Here is an 18,238-nt window from a genome sequence, read left to right on the forward strand (position 1 = left end):
CTCCCGCCCACCTCAACCTTCGGGCTAGGTTGAGTGAGGGCTCTTGGGTTAGTTCCTGTTAGGCCCCGGCCGGGGGAGTAGGTTGAAGTCTCCTAAGATGCCCGGTGGGCTGGGGCACCGGGAGCTGTGAAGGGAACGTGAGGAGGCGGCGTAGTGGAGACCCACGGCAGGCCTGAAGAAGAGCGGCGGCCGAGCCCGCCTTCCCTGCACCATGCTCATAGAGGATGTGGATGCCCTCAAGTCCTGGCTGGCCAAGTTACTGGAGCCGATGTGAGTGAGCCGGGCTGGGCCGGGGCCGGCGAACGTGGGCGTTGGGGGCCCGCGGGGGCGTGGGGGAGGGGAGGCGGCGTGGGGGGCGGCGCTGAGGGGCCGCGGCCGGGAGGTCCCGGCGACGCCTTCCCTGTAGTACTATCACCATTGTGGTGGGGCTGAGGGTGGAAGAGGAGCGCTGGGGACGGAGAGGCACCGTGGATGTGGGACTGGGGGGGGGCAGGCAAGGACAGCGAGGGCTTTTCAAACGCAAATATCGGGGTGTTGGAAGGGGTAGCAGGAGCAGTAAGGGAATTTAAAACATTGCTGTTTGAGAACTGAGAGAGGGGTAGCAGGGCTCTTGAGGAATTTTTGAAATGTGAATGTTGGGATGTCGAAGGGAATAGCAGAATATCATCAAGGGTTTGATAAACATTATTATTCTGGGACTGAAAGGTCTACAAGCAAAATATCGAGGGCATTTTCGAAATATGAGGGCAGAAGCGGATAGCAGGGACATTGAAACGATATAGCGATTATTGGTGAGTTCTAAGGGATCAAGAATATTGAAGGATTTGAAAAATACTGTGGAGTAGATGGAAAGGATGTGTGGCATTTGAAGGGTTTTAGAAATTATTGGGGAGGTGATAAGTGTGGTAGCAAAGATATTAAGGGATTTTAAAGTATTACTGAGGACTCGATAGTGCTAGGGGAACTGATGACTTTTAGAAACATGAAGGTTGGAAAAAATAGGTTTTTGTAAGTTTAGTTGAGGGTTGAAAGGGCTACACTGGTATGCAGCATTTATTGGTGGGGGAGTGTACCTAACAGCATATAGGGATTTTTAGATACAGGTGTTGGAGGAATAAAAGGAGCGGTAGAAAGAATAAGAGATTTGTAAATATTCTTGTGCCATTGAGAGGATAGTTTTGTAAGTGTTTTTGTAAGATTGAGAGGACACCTGAAGATAATTGGGGTGTAGGATGAGGGACTCAAAAGAATGAGACCGGTCTTTTAAAAATATTTTGGGTAGTGTTAGTAGAAATGTTCTTGGGAGGCTTGAAAGAGGTAATAGAGGTATCAACATTTTGTTTGTTTTATAACCTTTTTTTTCGAAACAATGCCTCACTCTGTTTCCTAGGCTGGAGTTCAGTGGCTCGATCTCGGCTCACTGCAACCTCCACCTCCCGGGTTCAAGCGATTCTTCTGCCTCAGCCTCCCGAGTAGCTGGGACTACAGGCGCGCGCCAGCACGCCCAGCTAATTTTTTGTGTTTTTAGTAGAGACATGTTGGCCAGGGTGGTCTCGAACTCCTGACCTCAGGTGATCCGCTCGCCTTGGCCTTCCAAAGTGCTGGGATTACAGGCGTGAGCCACTGGACCTGGCCATGTTTGATAACCATTTTAAAGGCTAGGGTTGTGGAGTGTTTATTTGGGGGAATGGGGTATGGCTAGTTACTGGAAAGGAAAGGATAATGTTCTGCCTCCTCCTTGCTTCTGCTTATTCTCTTATTGAAGGTTAGGGCTTTCTGCGTGAAAGAAAGGGATAGAAGAAGAGATGTGCAGGCTTCGATTCATTAGGTCAGACTGCATTAGTGGAAAATTGAGTGTTTTTCAGAGGTGAAGATAGGGAGTAGTTTGGGAGGTGTGGAGGCATGATAAAGGAGCTTTTGGGGAACAGTGTCAAGCTACTTCCCTGTTAATCTTTCAGTGAAAATGACTTCTGAACACATTCGAAGGTTTTTTAGAAGAATATAGGTCTCTTGAATAGGGGTTTTTTCACCCCTACAATGAAGTTTTGGGCACAAAGATGGAAATGGTTTGTGGTGAAGGTGGGAAATAAAATGAATGTAGTGAAATTGACCGTATATGGGAAAAGCTTGAAAAAAGAAAAATATCTTTATGTTTAAAGTGTTCTTCATGTGGCCGGGCACAGTGGCTCACGCCTCTAATCCCAATACTTTGGGAAACCCGGGTGGGCGGATGATGAGGTCAGGAGTTCGAGACCAGCCTGGCCAATATGGGGAAACTCCGTGTCTACAGAAAATGTAAAAATTAGCCGGGCGTGGTGGGGCGTGTCTGTAGTCCCAGCTACTGGGGAGGCTGAGGCAGAAGAATCACTTGAATCCCAGGAGGCGTAGGTTTCAGTGATCCGAGATGGTGCCACTGCACTCCAGCCTGGGCGACAGAGCCAGACTCCATCTCAAAATAATAAAAATAAGAAAAGTATTATTCATGTTAAGATTAAAAAAGAAAAAATACATCTCTTTATTTTGTATTCCTGCTGCTCTGATGCCTTTAAAAAAAAAACCTACTTTCCATACAAGTTTAATTTTGTTAGTAGATATCCTTTTAAGAAGTATTAAACATACATTTTATGTCTTGGATAGAAGGTAACAACTTTTAGCCTTGTAGTTACTTGCTTTTTCTTTTCTTTCTTTTTTTTTTTTTTTAAAGCTCCCTAAGATGTTTTACTCTGAGTAGTGCTTTTTGGTTTTTTTTTTCCCCCCTTAATGTTGAAAGTTAGTCTGGGTGGGAGCTTCATCTTGCTTAGGCTTTTTTTTTTTTTTCTAAAGCTACTTAGACTCATAAGTATGATCATTCTGTAATTTTCATGAGTAAAAATTATCTTTCAAAATGATTACTTGAGTTTAGTTTCTCCTTTTGAGTTATATATTCAACTTAAAGTTCACATGCTTATTTTTTTTTTTAATTTTTGTTATTTAGGGTAAAAAAAAGGCTAAAATATTTATTTATTTATTTGTTTGTTTGTTTATTTGAGATGGCCTTTCGCTTTTGTTGCCCAGGCTGGAGTTTGGTGGTGCAATCTCAGGTCACTGCAACCTCTGCCTCCTGGGTTCAAGCGATTCTCCTACCCCAGCCTCACTGGTAGCTGGGCTTACAGGCACTTGCCACCATGCCCGGGTAGTTTTTTGTATTTTTAGTAGAGATGGGGGTTTCACCGTGTTGGCCAGGTTGGTCTCCAGTTCTTGACCTCAGGTGATCCACCCGCCTCAGCCTCCCAGAATGCTGGGATTACAGGCATGAGCCGCTGCACCTGGCCTAAAATACTTACTTTTAACTCGCCTAAGTAACGGTTTTGAATGGAGATATTAATAATAATAAAGTAAATGCAGATACTATGTATATTTTTATCCTTAGTATGTCATCATGGGAGATTTTTTGTTTGTTTAGATATCCTAAAATGTAATAAATGATATGCTAAAGTGGGCTGTGTTTGTAAATTTACTTTTTTGCATATTCCAGATTCAAGAAAATTTTCATGGCAGATTGGCATGTTGCTACAACATTGCATTTCAGAGCAGTTGCTAGGCTTTGAGATAGTATAGTTGCACTGGGTAGGTTGGAATCAAAACTATAGCTGTGCACATGATTTTTTTTTTTTTTTCCTTTTGCTTTTGTTTTTGAGATGGAGTCTCACACTGTCGCCCAGGCTGGAGTGCGGTGGCGCTCACTGCAACCTCCGCCTGCCGGGTTCAAGTGATTCTCCTGCTTCAGCCTCCTGAGTAGCTGGGATTACAGGTGCCCGCCACCATGCCTGGCTAATTTTTTGTGTTTTTTAGTAGAGAGGGGGTTTCACTATGTTGGCCAGGCTGGTTTTGAACTCCTGACCTTGTGATCCGTCTGCCTCGGCCTCCCAAAGCGCTGGGATTACAGGCATGAGCCACTGCGCCCGGCCTGTGTGCACATGATTTTCTATCACATTTTCTTATTTAACTTAGTTTACAGTAAATTAAATTTATAAAAACTTCCAATTCCTGGGGGATTTTTAAAATGTTACAGTTTGTCCCTAGTGAAACATATGCATATAACAGGAGGTATTTCTTTTTTTTTTTTTTTTTTTTTCAAGACAGAGTCTCGGTTGCTGAGGCTGGAGTGCAGTGGCACGATCTTGGCTCACTGCAGCCTCCGTCTCCGGGGTTCAAGCAATTCTCCTGCCTCAACCTCCCAAGTATCTGGGATTACAGGCATGCATCACCTTGCCTGGCTAATTTTTGTATTTTTGGTAGAGATGGGGTTTCACCGTGTTGGTCAGGCTGGTCTTGAACTCCTGACCTCAGGTGACCCGGCTCCCAAAGTGCTGGGATTACAGGCATGAGCTGCCGCACCCGGCCTAACAGGAGGTATTTCTAAACCAATCTAGTTTACAGTTGATTATTCCCTATGGACTAGTTAGTAATGTCATGGGCTAGTAGAGCTTATAACTGTCATCTTCCATTCCCTTTGTAGGTAGCAAACACATCTATTACTTTTATTAGAGGAAAGACAGGAGGGAGACAGGAAGAAACGACACCTTAACTGGCTGGAATAAACTAGTACCACCATTTTTGTTGGCAGTGCAGTAAAAGGGAGGGAAACCAATATCTCAGTCAAGAAGTTTCTCTCTTTCCCTACAGCTGTATGAATAAACTAGACTCAGTTCTTGTTTGGGGCCTTCATCTTTCCTCACTTTCAAAATATCCTAGATATCCCAGTCATAGAGACTGTGTAGGGATCATGCACAATTTAGAGATGTCATGGTTTCTTTCTGTCAGAAATAACTGCTCATTGTAAGTATGTGAACCCCTTTAAAGTACGGTTCTACTAAATTCAGGAGATAAGTGCATCACTAAATAAATTTCTGCAAGTTTAAAAAAAGATCAGGCAAGCATTTTTCAGTAACCTGCATTTCTATCAAAACATGTTGTATTTAATGGGGAATGTTTTATTTATATTATATAAAATGTATAAATATGTATTATTCACTGCTGCTTGTTTGGCTTAGTGTAAAACTTTCTCTTGGTGTATGTTTTAAAAAGCATGGTGGAATTTGTAAACTCTTTGGACAATTTGCATCTGTCTATCTTACTTTAATAGACGTATGAATCAGGGCATTTAATTTCTAGTTCCATATCTATTTCTGATTCACTCTGTGACAGAAGAAATTGTCTACCTTTTTCTGTTAAACAGAATTAAATTTTATTTGCCTTTTACCTACTTCACCAAGTCTGTTATGAGTATTAAAAATGTAGACTAAGTGGTTTGTGTACCTTTGAATCATTCTATAAATATAAACAACATTTTATGGTTTTTGGAATATGAAAATACGTGAAACTGTCTGCAAAAGTATTTTGCTTATTACTGTTAAACACCACTGCCACTTAAATAATAATAATCAGTCTATTACAAGGCAGATCTAGAGTCTCATTGCAGGTGCTATAGGTAGCAACAGGAACTGCTAGTCAAAGTCATAGACTTGATGTGCGGTTTTTGTGAGTTCTGGCCATATCAGTGTCTTTTAAAGTGCACTAGGAGACTGAATATGTTGTCAGCTTGGAGTGTGATAGAAAAGGCAGCAATAAGGTTAATAGAATAAGTTTATTTCATTGGTTCACATTTATGGGTTCAGTGATCATGATGCGTATACTTTGGTTGAACTCTAGAGTTTACATGTTGCTTTATGTTGGCAGTCCTTATCAAATTGAACTCTGGATGGTAATCTCTGCAGTTGCCCAAATGGGAGGAAAAATAATCATCTAGCAATTGTTAGACCTGACCACCTGGTAAATAAACTATGGGTTAAATAAGTATTTTGAGGTATATTCTTAAGTTTGGGAAGAATTGGTAATTTTCTAAGTGTACTTAGTGGCTTCAGAGAGTTAGTGTGCCTCTAAAGTGCTGTAGGACTTAAGGATACCATTCACGATTTCATAGAAAAGAACTTTGGCCAGAAGACTTCTTGGCAAGTTTTAGTCCACTAACTTAAGAATGTATTTATTCTTATGTCCTTTGGTCTGCCTTTTAAAGATGTCTGACTTCATCCTTCCTGGCCCGATAACTATAGGCTAGAAGCCAGAAGTTGCTTTTATAGCCCTATGTTTCTTGCCACTGTCTTCTCTTATCCTCTCACAATGTTGCTACTTACTTCCTTATTAATATCTTTTTATACAATTTGTTATTTTGTACTGTAATTATTTGTTTGCATGTCTACCTCTTGGCCATGGGAGTGCAGGGCAAGGTCTGTTTTGTTCAGAGTAATTCCATTACCAAGCAATATGCTTGGCACTTAGTAAACATTCAGTATATGTTTAAATGAATGAACATTCTCATATGTATATATAGGTAATTGACAATTAGAAAAGAAAGAAGTTTTTAGTAGTCTAATTTTGTGCATATGTTTAGCTGGTGGTTACTATACCAGGAGCTATCGTCCAAATACCCAAATGGTATTTGCAACTGATGAATGTATGTATATGTTTTCCTCCCAAATAAACCTAGGGTTATTTCTTCCACATCATGTTCATTCATGAAAGCCCCTAATTACTTAAAAGGAAGATGAAAGTACTATGGTCTGAATGTTGTTGTCCCCCCAAAATTCATGTTGGACATCTCAAAAAAAAAAAAAAAGTAAGGAGCCTGCTTGTTACCATGAGAGGACATAGAAGGTACCATCTATGAGGAATGGGCCCTCACTAGACTCCAAGTTTGCTGATGCTTTAATCTTGAACTTCCCAGCCTGCAGAATTGTGAGCAACACATTTCTGTTTATAAATTACCTAGTTGGCTAGGAACTGTGGGCTCATGCCTGTCATCCCAGCACTTTGGGAGGCTGAGGTGGGTGGATCACTTGAGTCCAGGAGTTCGAGACCAGCCTGGACAACGGGGCAAAACTCTGCCTTTACAAAAAAGTAAAAAAAATAGCCTTAGTCGGGCATGGTGGTGCAGGCTTGTAGTCCCACCTACTTGGGAGGCTAAGGTGGGAGGATCACTTGAGCCTGGGACGTTGAGGCTGCAGTGAGCCATGATCATGCCACTGTACTCCATCCTGGGTAACAGAATGAGACCCTGTCTCAAAAAATAAATAAATACTAAATTGCCTAGTCTAAGGTATTCTGTTATAGTAGCCCAAACAGACTAAGACAGAAAGTTTTCATTTGAAAGTACCAATACATGTATATCTTTAATAGGTATTAACAAATGTGAAAGTCAACTCCATTTTTACTTACTTTGTCCAGTATGGTCTTGTCTTTTTTTTTTTTTTTCTTTTGAGAGGAGTTTTGCTCTTGTTGCCCAGACTGGAGTGCAATGGCACGATCTCGGCTCACTGCAACCTCCGCCACCTGGGTTCAAGCGATTCTCCTGCCTCAGCCTCCTGAGTAGCTGGGATTACAGGCATGCGCCACCACGCCTGGCTAATTTTGTATTTTTAGTAGAGACGAGGTTTCTTCATATTGGTCAGGCTAGTCGCGAACTCCTGACCTCAGGTGATCCGCCCCTGGGATTACAGGTGTGAGCCCCCGGGCCTGGCCCAGTATGGTCTTATCAAAGGAATAATCTGAACACAGATCTCAGAGTCAGACTGTTTTAAAAAATTTACTTTCATTCTTTTAAAATAAAAATAAAAGTATTATTGCATTATGACAGTATAGAAAATAGAGAAAACAAAATTATTAGTATTTATTTTCAGTTTCTCTTCTGTGTATAAATTTTTATATAGCTACAGTCAAACTCATTGTAAAATTCTGATTTCTTTGACATTACATTAGAAGCATTTTTCACATGTATATGTTGCTTTTATAACCGTCACTTTGGTTTTTTTGTTTTTTGTTATTCCCCCCACCCCTGAGGTGGAGTCTTGCTCTGTCGCCCAGGCTGGAGTGCAGTGGTGTGATCGCGACTCACTACAACCTCTTCCTCCCGGTTTCAAGCGATTCTCCTGCCTCAGCCTCCCAAGTAACTGGGATTACAGGCATGTGCCGCCACGCCTGGCTAATTTTTGCATTCTTAGTAGAGACGGGCTTTCACCATGTTGGCCAGGCTGGTCTCGAACTCTTGACCTCATGATCTGCCTGCCTCGGCCTCCCAAAGTGCTGGGATTACAGGCGTTAGCCACCCCGCCCGGCCCTTTTTTTTTTTTTTTTTTTTTTTTGAGACAGAGTCTCGCTTAGTCGCCCAGGCTGGAGTGCAGTGGCGCGATCTCGGCTCACTGCAAGCTCTGCCTCCCGGGTTCACGCCATTCTCCTGCCTCAGCCTCCCGAGTAGCTGGGACTACAGGCGCCCGCCGCCTCGCCCGGCTAATTTTTTGCATTTTTAGTAGAGACGGAGTTTCACCGTGTTAGCCAGGATGGTCTCGATCTCCTGACCTCAGGATCCGCCCGCCTCGGCCTCCCAAAGTGCTGGGATTACAGGCGTGAGCCACCGCGCCCGGCCGGCCCTTGTTTTTTATCAAGACAGGGTTTTGCTCTGTCACCCAGGCTGGAGTGCAGTGATGTGGTCATAGCTCACTGTAGCCTCAACCTTCCAGGATCCAGTGGCATGGTCATAGCTCACTGTAGCCTCAGCCTTCCAGGATCGTACAGTCCTCCCGCTTCAGCCTCGTAAGTAGCTGGGACTATAGGCGCATGCCGCCACACCAGGCTAATTTTTTAGTTTTGTTTTTTTAGAGATGGGGGTCTCACTATGTTGCCCAGACTGGTCTTGAACTCCTGAGCTGAAGCTATCCTCCCACCTCAGCCTCCTGAAGTGCTGGGATTACAGGCATGAGCCACTGTGCCTGGCCATAGCCATAATTTTTTAAAAAAACATTTGTTTATTATATTGTATTTTATATTACATATATATTTTTTGAGATGGAGTCTTGCTTTGTTGCTCAGTCTGGAGTGCAGTGGCATGATCTCAGTTCACTGCAACCTCTGTCTCCTGGATGGATTCAAGCGATACTCCTGCCTCAGCCTCCTGAGTAGCTGGGATTACAAGCGCCTACCACCATGCGCAGCTAATAACCATCACTTTGGATGTCTAATATTTCACAAACATCCAACAATAAGAGAATGGTTACCTTGGCACTATTTTTTTTGTTAAAAAGTAATGCTGTTTTTATATAATAAATACATTTTATGTGTGTGTAGCTTTAGGTGCCAGTAGTATTTTCTATATTTGCCTTTATTTCCTTAGTCTGGTTTCTCATAAGTGTAACTACTGGTCAGAGAATATGGATTTTTTTTTTTTTTTTTTTTTTGAGATGGAGTTTCGCTTTTGTTGCCGAGGCTGGAATGCAATGGCGCAATCTCAGCTCACCGCAACCACTGCCTCCCGGGTTCAAGCGATTCTTCTGCCTCAGCCTCCCGAGTAGCTGGGATTACAGGCATGTACTACCACACCCAGCTAATTTTGTATTTTTAGTAGAGATGGGGTTTCTCCATGTTGGTCAGGCTGGTCTTGAACTCCCGACCTCAGGTGATCCACTTGCCTCAGCCTCCCAAAGTGTTGGGATTACAGGCATGAGCCACCACGCCCCACCGAGAATATGGATATTTTTAATGACTGTTCATACACATTGAGATCAGGAGATACAATTTTTTTTACCTGTGGCTCAGAAGCACATGTATTAGCTATTTCACCTCTGAAAGAAAGAGCACATTAAGATGGAACTTAAAATTAGATCCATATTCAGAAACATGTAAATTTTTCTGAAAGTGGAAAAGGTCTAGGTAGTCTTGGCTTTTTTCCTAAAGCCAGTAAATGATAATGGTTTTTCAGTAGTGTTTTTTGGCTTGGGGCCAAAGATATAGGACCTTACTCTTTGATTTTATGATTGTATGTCTGAAATTTTCTGTGAAGCTTATGTACTGGCTCAGCAGTTGTGTAATATACGTGCAATAGAGATTTCATTAAAAGGGGAAAAAGACAAATTTGAGATTTTTACAGATGAGGCATTTTTAGGGCAATGTTTCTATTAGCTTACTCTGATAAAAATTTGTTGACTTTTTAAAATAACTTAAAAGATAATTGAGATGTGTTCTTAAAACGTTATTATACAAGGTGTGAATTTTAAGGAGTCCTATTTGTAAGTAACATTAACCTTTAGAAAATTTCTTTTGTTGATTCTTTAAAAGGTAACCGTTGGTTGATACTTAAGATATGTTAATTTTTCTTGCAGATATACATTAGAAAAAGACATGCTTGTGAAACAGATTTTACTTGTGTGGAATTGCAGCTGATTTTTAGTTCCACAGATGTGCTGTCTGCCTGATCTTAAATGGATCACTTAATTTATCTTTACAGATTTACAAATCTATAGTAGAATGGTAATTTAAAATGGGTATTATTGTCTTTTCTAATCTCCATGTTATAACAGAAGTCCCTTTTTGTCTAGAGACATGTTTATTTAGCATAGTCGTGGATCCCAAATTTTACGATCTCTTTCATCCCCAAATATGCTTGTTTTTATAGTCAAGCAGTAGTGGATTCCCATAAGCTTTGGTTCCAAATAAAGTAGCTAAAAGATTTTAAGTACTTTTCCTGGGTATGAGAAGAAGGAAGTGATGAATTTTCAGGAAAGGGAGGGGATACCGCACTTGTATTATATTCTCAAGAGTCTTAGTTGTACTCAGATTTTTGTGACATACTTCTGGAAGTCTTGTTGAGTAGTTAGCATTGATACTGTAGCTACACTATCATGGCTGTGTTTTAGAGATTATATAGTGAGGAATCAATGGGTGAAAGAATAAGAATAATTATGAAGGTCTAGAAAATTAAAGCACAAAACTCCCCAATGTATTTAAGTTTCACTATTCAATTAGTGTGACTTATTATTTTAGACTTGTAATTTTCTTAAGAGCGTACTTTATGGATACATGTTAGGAGCCGTTAAATTTAAATGGTCCTATTCCTTTGGCTGTAAACATGCTGTTGTATTTGGTGCAGATTTCTGTCAGTTATTGACAATCATTTGTTTCCTCACATTAAACAAATGTTTAGAATCTGTGATCATTCTCTTCTCCTGGAGTCTAACCTTTTCTACTCTATTTTACTTTTCTGTATATTCATGTTGATTTTTTTTTTTTTGAGGCGGAGTCTCCCTCTGTCGCCCAGGCTGGAGTGCAGTGGCAGGATCTCAGCTCACTGCAAGCTCCGCCTCCCAGGTTTACGCCATTCTCCTGCCTCAGCCTCCCGAGTAGCTGGGACTACAGGCGCCCGCCACCTCGCCCGGCTAGATTTTTGTATTTTTTAGTAGAGACGGGGTTTCACCGTGTTAGCCAGGATGGTCTTGATCTCCTGACCTTGTGATCCGCCCATCTCGGCCTCCCAAAGTGCTGGGATTACAGGCTTGAGCCACCGCGCCCGGCCTCATGTTGATTTTTAAAACTATCGTATCAAAATGTGTGTTTTTAAGAGTCTGAATACTAAATATATGTAAAATATATCTGGGTTTATTTTCTTTTCTTCTTCTTTTTTCTTTTTTTTTTTTTTTGAGACTTGAGTTGCGCTCTATCGGTCAGGCTGGAGTGCAGTGGCATGATCTCGGCTCACTGCAACCTCCGCCTCCCAGGCTCAAGCAGTTCTCCGGCCTCAGCCTCCCAAGTAGCTGGGATTACAGGTGCATGTCACCACACCTGGCTAATTTCTGTATTTTTAGTAGACACGGGGCTTCACGATGTTGGCCAGGCTGATCTCGAACTCCTGACCTCAGGTGATCCTCCTGCCTCAGCCTCCCAAACTGCTGGAATTACAAGCATGAGCCACTGCACCCAGCCATTATCTGGGTTTCTTAAACCCATTTCAGTTATCCAATATCTGAATGTTTTGCCCATTCTTCACATGTAGAAACCTTATTATCCATACCCAGCACTAAATCTATCAAATCATTAGACTCCTTGAAGATTCCTATAACACCAGAGAAAATAACATTACCATTTTGTGCCATTCTTATTTATTTTTCTAAGTCTTTCTCTTCTGTGTTAGACTATCCTTATCCAAGAACTAAACTTTCTACATAAAGGTGGAAATATAATTTTTTCCCCTTCTCTCCTCCATATGAGTGTTGACTAGAATTACACTGATCAAAAATTTCTTACTGTTCTCAGGGGTGAAATTAAGTTGGACTACACATCTGTTTTTTAAGGTGTTTATAGAATAATCAGGGTAAGCGTGGTATGTGTATTTTTTTTTTTTTTTTTTTTTTTTGAGACAGTCTCGCTCTGTCACCCAGGTTGGAGTGCAGCGGCGTGATCTCTGTTCACTGCAACCTCTGCCTCCCGGGTTCAAGTGATTCTCCTGCCTCAGTCTCCCGAGTAGCTGGGATTACAGGCGCATACCACCACGCCTGGCTAATTTTTGTGTTTTTAGTAGAGATGGGGTTTCACCATTTTGGTAAGGCTGGTCTTGAACTCCTGACCTCTTGATCCTCCTGTCTCGGCCTTCCAAAGCGCTGGGACTGCAGGGGTGAGCCACTGCGCCCTGCTGGCATGTGTAATTTTTATTTTATTTTTATTTTTGAGACAGTCTTGCTCTGTTGCCCATGCTGGAATGCAGTGGCACAATCTTGGCTCACTGCACACTCTGCCTCTTGGGCTCACGTGATTCTCCCACCACGGCCTCCTGGGTAGCTGGGACCACAGGCGCATGTCACCATACCTGGTTAATTTTTTGTAGAAATGGGTTTCGCCATAGTCTGAAACTCCTGGACTCAAGCGATCCCCACACTTGGCCTCCCGAAGTGTGGAATTATGGGCGTGAGCCACCACACTGGACCATAATATTTTTTGAAGATAGAAAGGCTATATGTTCACTATTTTTGTTTTTAATTTAAAATTTTATTAATAAAAATTGTATGCATTTAAGGTGTGATGTTTTGATATACATACAAATGCTGAAATGTGCATATATATCAAAAGCTAATTAACATAATCATCTCATATAGCTATCTTTTTTTGTGTGGCGAGAACACCTAAGATCTGCTCTCTTAGGCCAGGCACAGTGGCTCATGCCTGTAATCCCAGCGCTTTGGGAGGCCGAGGCGGACGGATCACGAGGTCAGGAGATCGAGACCATCCTGGTTAACACGGTGAAGCCCCATCTCTACTAAAAAATACGAAAAACTATCTGGGCGTGGTGGTGGGCACCTGTAGTCCCAGCTACTCAGGAGGCTGAGGCAGGAGAATGGCGTGAACCCGGGAGGTGGAGGTTGCAATGAGCTGAGATTGAGCCACTGCACTCCAGCCTGGGCCACAGGCAAGACTCTGTCTCAAAAAAAAGATCTATTCTCTTAGCAAATTCAAGTTTACACACATTCTCTCACACTCTCTCTCTCTCTCTGTATATATATATATACACACACAGGCACACGTATATATATATAAATTTTAGAATTTAGCAGTTGGACTTACTAAGGTTATCTGTTCATAATTCTCCAAAATGTAACTTATTTTTTACTTAAGAAAAATCTTTACTTTCTTTAATTTTTTATTTTTTGAGACACGGTCTCACTGTGTATCCCAGGCTGGAGGGCAGTGGTGTGATCATGGCTCATTATAGCCTGGACCTCCTAGGCTCAGTCTATCCTCCTGCCTCAGCTTCCTGAGTAGCTGGGACTACAGGCATGTGCCACCATGCCTGGCTAATTTTTATATTATTTGTAGAGACTGGGTCTTGCTATATTGCCCAAGCTGTTCTTGAACTCCTGGACTTAAGCAGTCTGCCTTGGCCTCCCAAAGTGTTGGGATTACGGGTATGAGCCACCATGCCCAGCCTTGACTGACTATCTGTCTATCTATCTGTCTGTCTGTCTATTTATTTATGTATTTAGAGATGGAGTCTCGCTCTGTAGCCCAGGCTGGAATGCAATGGCATGATCTCAGCTCACTGCAACCTCTGCCTCCTGGGTTCAAGTGATTCTTCTGCCTCAGCCTCCCGAGTAGCTGAGATTACAGGTGCCCACCACCTTGCCTGGCTAATTTTTGTGTTTTTAGTAGAGACAGGGTTTCACCATGTTGGCCAGGCTGGTCTTGAACTCCTGACCTCAGGTGATCCACCTGCCTCGGCCTCCCAAAGTGCTAGGATTACAGACATGAGCCACTGCACCCGGCCAGGCACATGAATGTTTAAAGAACCAGCCTTTCCCATGACAATGTTAATAGTGACAACAAAAAAACCTGTGTTACTGAATTACGAACTTTAAGTATAAAAACTAGAAGGAAGTAAAAGTACTGGTGCTTGATTTTTATTTTGTTTACTAATCTCACAAAGTTATTGGAAACGTGATTGATATTCTTGAGCTGAAGCCTCTTTTTTTTTGGAGACAAGATCTCACTCTGTTGCCTAGGCTGGAGTGCAGTGGCGTGATCATGGCTTGCTGCAACCTCCAACTCGTGGGCTCAAGGTGTCCTCTTGCCTCAGCCTCCCAAGTGAGCTGAAATCTTTTAACTTTCTGGCTGGCAGTGAAGGCCCGAGAATTATAGAGCAAGATTAGTTAGATTTGAATAGTGTTTTTTAGGTTATATAATCACTTTGCTTGCGTAATAGTTTTACTTACTGTTATTCTGAATTTTTTGTTTGTTTTTTGTTTCTTTGAGACAGGGTCTCATTCTGTCACCCAGGCTGGAGTGCAGTGGTGTGATATCAGCTGACTGCAATCTCTGCCTCCCAGCCTCAAGCATCCTCCCACCTCAGCCTCCACAGTAGCTGGAATTACAGGCGTGCACCACCACACCTGGCTAATTTTTGTATTTCCTGTAGCAACAGGGTTTTGCCATGTTGCCCAGGCTGGTCTTGGACTCCTGGGCTCAAGTGATTCTCCTGCCTCAGCCTCTCAGAATGTTGGGATTACAGGCCTGAGCCATTGCACCCAGCCTGAATGTTTTCATTTTACCTCCATAACCATACTGTGAAGGATATGTGTTAATTATGTATTCATCAGAAAGTCTAGAATATTTTATATTTGTGTGTGTATATATATGTTTACAACAAGAAAACTTCTAGTTTCATGTGATGTACATAAAACCTTGATTCAGACAGATTACTATCCATCAGGAGTTGACAACCCAAGGATTATGAGCTATCCTGGAATAGGAGATGATTTTGAGTGTCAGTGTTGGATTACTTACTAGAAAAAATGTGAAGTAGATAAAGGTTATCTCTGCTGTCCTTTCACCACTTCTCTTTTCCTTTCTGTTTCTAACTCCTAGATCTTTCTTTCTTATAGCTGCTAAAGCATTTGCCAATAATATTTAAATGCCATTCTTTTCATGTTCTTATTTTTTAAAAAGATCTTTAAGATACTCATTGAGATTAGCCAAAGGGCTGATAGCCATTTTTAGATACTGGTGCCTGTGGTGTCAGGAGAGGTGTCTTGAGGAGAGGAGAAAATTTTTCCATCACTTCCCTTCCTTTTGCTCATCAATCACCTGGAACAGATAGTTCCTGAAGGTGTTACTGACAGTGCTTCTATAGCTGGGAGCCAAACAGCAACTTAGGGATCAGTTGCCACTCTTTCCCTATTATCAATGAGAGAACAAATAAATGTAGAGCTCGGGTTCACCCAAGATCCTTGGTATAATTAGAACCTCAAAAATAGAAGACATACTAGTCATTTTGTAGAAATAAATGCAAAAGGAAAATCTCGCAGTATGTATATGTTTATTATAAAAGTTGCCTGTGTTTGTGGTCAGTTTTTAGAATAGTTTTGATCTCTCATTTTCCAAAATAAGGGTTACTTCATTAATGACACAACTGTTTGAAAAAAAAGTGTTTTTTAAAATTTTTGTTTTCTCTTTGTCTAACTAGATGTGATGCTGATCCTTCAGCCTTAGCCAACTATGTTGTAGCACTGGTCAAGAAGGACAAACCTGAGAAAGAATTAAAAGCCTTTTGTGCTGATCAACTTGATGTCTTTTTACAAAAAGGTAATTATTATGGGCCTTCAATCAAGTATTGAAGTAAAGATTTTAAATTTAAAACTCCCTGAAAAGTCTTGGAGATATAAGCTTGATAGGAAAGAAAGTAGTCAGAGTCCTTTGAATACTTGAATATACCCATTCATACTTAATTATTTATCATGTTTTGTTAGAACTGGTTTTTTCCCTTTTCTTCTTTGCTGCTTTCCTCTATTAAGGCAATGGCAGCTCTAATGCTTTTTAGATGATTAGGTCTTTTGCAGCTTTTGATGGAGCCTACTTGATGATTGAGGAATAACAGTTTAAGGATAATGAAGCTGCTTATTCTTGCTTTTCATTAAGATGATGAGCTCATCAGTTTTTTTCCCCCCCTTGGATGGGGCTTCTTAATATCCAAGAAGAGATGTGCATGATCCTCTTCTCTTTGTGCCTTTAACTTTTCATCTTACCAAATCCGTTTCCATGGTCTACAGATCTTCCTCAAGGTTTCCCCTGTTGCCTCTGACCTTATCTCCTATCATTCCCCCTCACTTGTTCCACTCTAGCCACATTTACCACCTATTTTTTGAATTATGGCAAACATGTTCCCAACTCAGGCCCTTTGAACTCGTTTTACCCTTGCCTGAAACATGGATTCTTCCCTCACTTCTTTCTGGTCTCTTCAAATGTCATCTTCTCAAAGCAGTTTCCCCTGAGTGCTCTACATACAGTGTAGTATAGTATACTCCATGCCTCCATCCACTCTCCTCCTTCCAACCCTGTTTTATTACTTTTTTATTTATTTATTTTTATATCTGTGTATTTTTATTTTTGTAGTGTTGGGGTCTCACTTTGTTGCCCAGTTTGATCCTTGAACTTCTTGCCTCAAGCAGCTGCCCCACCTTGGCATCCCAAAGTGCTGGGATTACAAGGCATGAGCCCCTGTGCCTGACTCCTGTTTTGTTGTTTTCATGGCACTTGTCACCACCTGTCATAGGTTTATTTCCCTGTTTATCTGTCTCTCTGCCCTTTGTTTGCCTTTCATTTGGTTGAGAGTGGAGACTTGGAACCTACAGTACTTGGTACATGGAAGATGTTCAGTAAATATTGTTGAATGGGCCAGGCGTGGTGACTCACGCCTGTAATCCCAGCACTTTGGGAGGCCCAGGCGGGCGGATCATGAGGTCAAGAGATTGAGACCATCCTGGCCAGCATGGTGAAACCCTGTCTCTACTAAAAATACAGAAATTTGCAGGGCGTGGTGGTGCATGCCTGTAGTCTCAGCTACTCGGGAGGCTGAGGCAGGAGAATTGCTTGAACCCAGGAGGCGGAGGTTGCAGTGAGCTGAGATCGCGCCACTGCACTCCAGCTTGGGCAACTGAACGAGACTCCGACTCAAAAAAAAAAAAAAAAAAAATATATATATATATATATATATATGTTTATCAGTTGATTTAGCTATTGGTGATGAGAAGATATCATTTAAAATAAGTATTTACTGTGAAAGAGAAAAGTAAGTATGGCTTCTCAATCTAAAACATAGGATTACATATTTTTTCATGCATTTTACAGCTCTTTTTTTAGAAACAAAACAATACTGACAGAATTTCTTCCCAGTATAACAACTATTTAATTTCCTCCCCAGTACAGATGTTTTCTTTTCTAAATGTGTTAATTTACATTACTTAATTTACGTTAAAGATGAATCTTGTGAAATGCAGAACCATGATAAAAGAGAAAGCAAAACATGGTAAAGATATTTGGGGTAAAAGGCCAAATTAATGTTTAGACGTCTAAGAATTCTTTGTTATAAAAAGTTAGAAAGGATTAGCCGGGCGCCGTGGCTTATGCCTGTAATCCCAGCGCTTTGGGAGGCTGAGGCGGGCAGATCACGAGGTCAGGAGATCGAGACCATCCTGGCTAACATGGTGAAACCCCATCTTTACTAAAAAAAATACAGAAAAATTAGCCAGGAGTGGTGATGGTTGCCTGTAGTCCCAGCTACTTGGGAGGCCTGGGTGACAGAGCAAGACTCCATCTCAAAAAAAGTTAGAAAGGATTTTAGTAATTTTAAAAAATTACATAAGTAATATGTATGAGAAGGAACTACACACTACATTTTTAAAAGGATAAGAAAATAAGTAACCATAAATTTGCCACCAGAGATAAATTTATATCACTGTTATCAGCTTGTATATGTCTTTCTAGACTAGCACTGTCCAATAGAACTTTGTGCATATGGTCTACATCTGTACTTTCCATTTCAGTAGCCATTAGCCACATGTGGCTATTGAGCATTTGATAATCTGGTTAATAGGCCAGAGAAATTGATTTTTTT

The 18,238-nt window shown here is 41.4% G+C and overlaps 1 protein-coding gene across 2 annotated transcripts in view; it reads left to right on the forward strand.

Moving 5' to 3' along the window:
• The window catches only part of RBM27 (RNA binding motif protein 27), an 86,908-nt gene continuing 68,670 nt past the window's right edge, over window positions 1-18,238 (forward strand). For both annotated transcript variants that reach the window (XM_021939834.2, XM_031666521.1), the window contains exons 1-2: window positions 1-270; window positions 15,812-15,930. In XM_021939834.2, coding sequence (XP_021795526.2) covers window positions 212-270; window positions 15,812-15,930 — 178 coding nt within the window. In that variant the 5' untranslated portion in view covers window positions 1-211. The remainder of the gene's footprint in view (window positions 271-15,811; window positions 15,931-18,238) is intronic.

The sequence above is a fragment of the Papio anubis genome, chromosome 5 (assembly GCF_008728515.1).
Source record: "Papio anubis isolate 15944 chromosome 5, Panubis1.0, whole genome shotgun sequence".
NCBI lineage: Eukaryota > Metazoa > Chordata > Mammalia > Primates > Cercopithecidae > Papio > Papio anubis.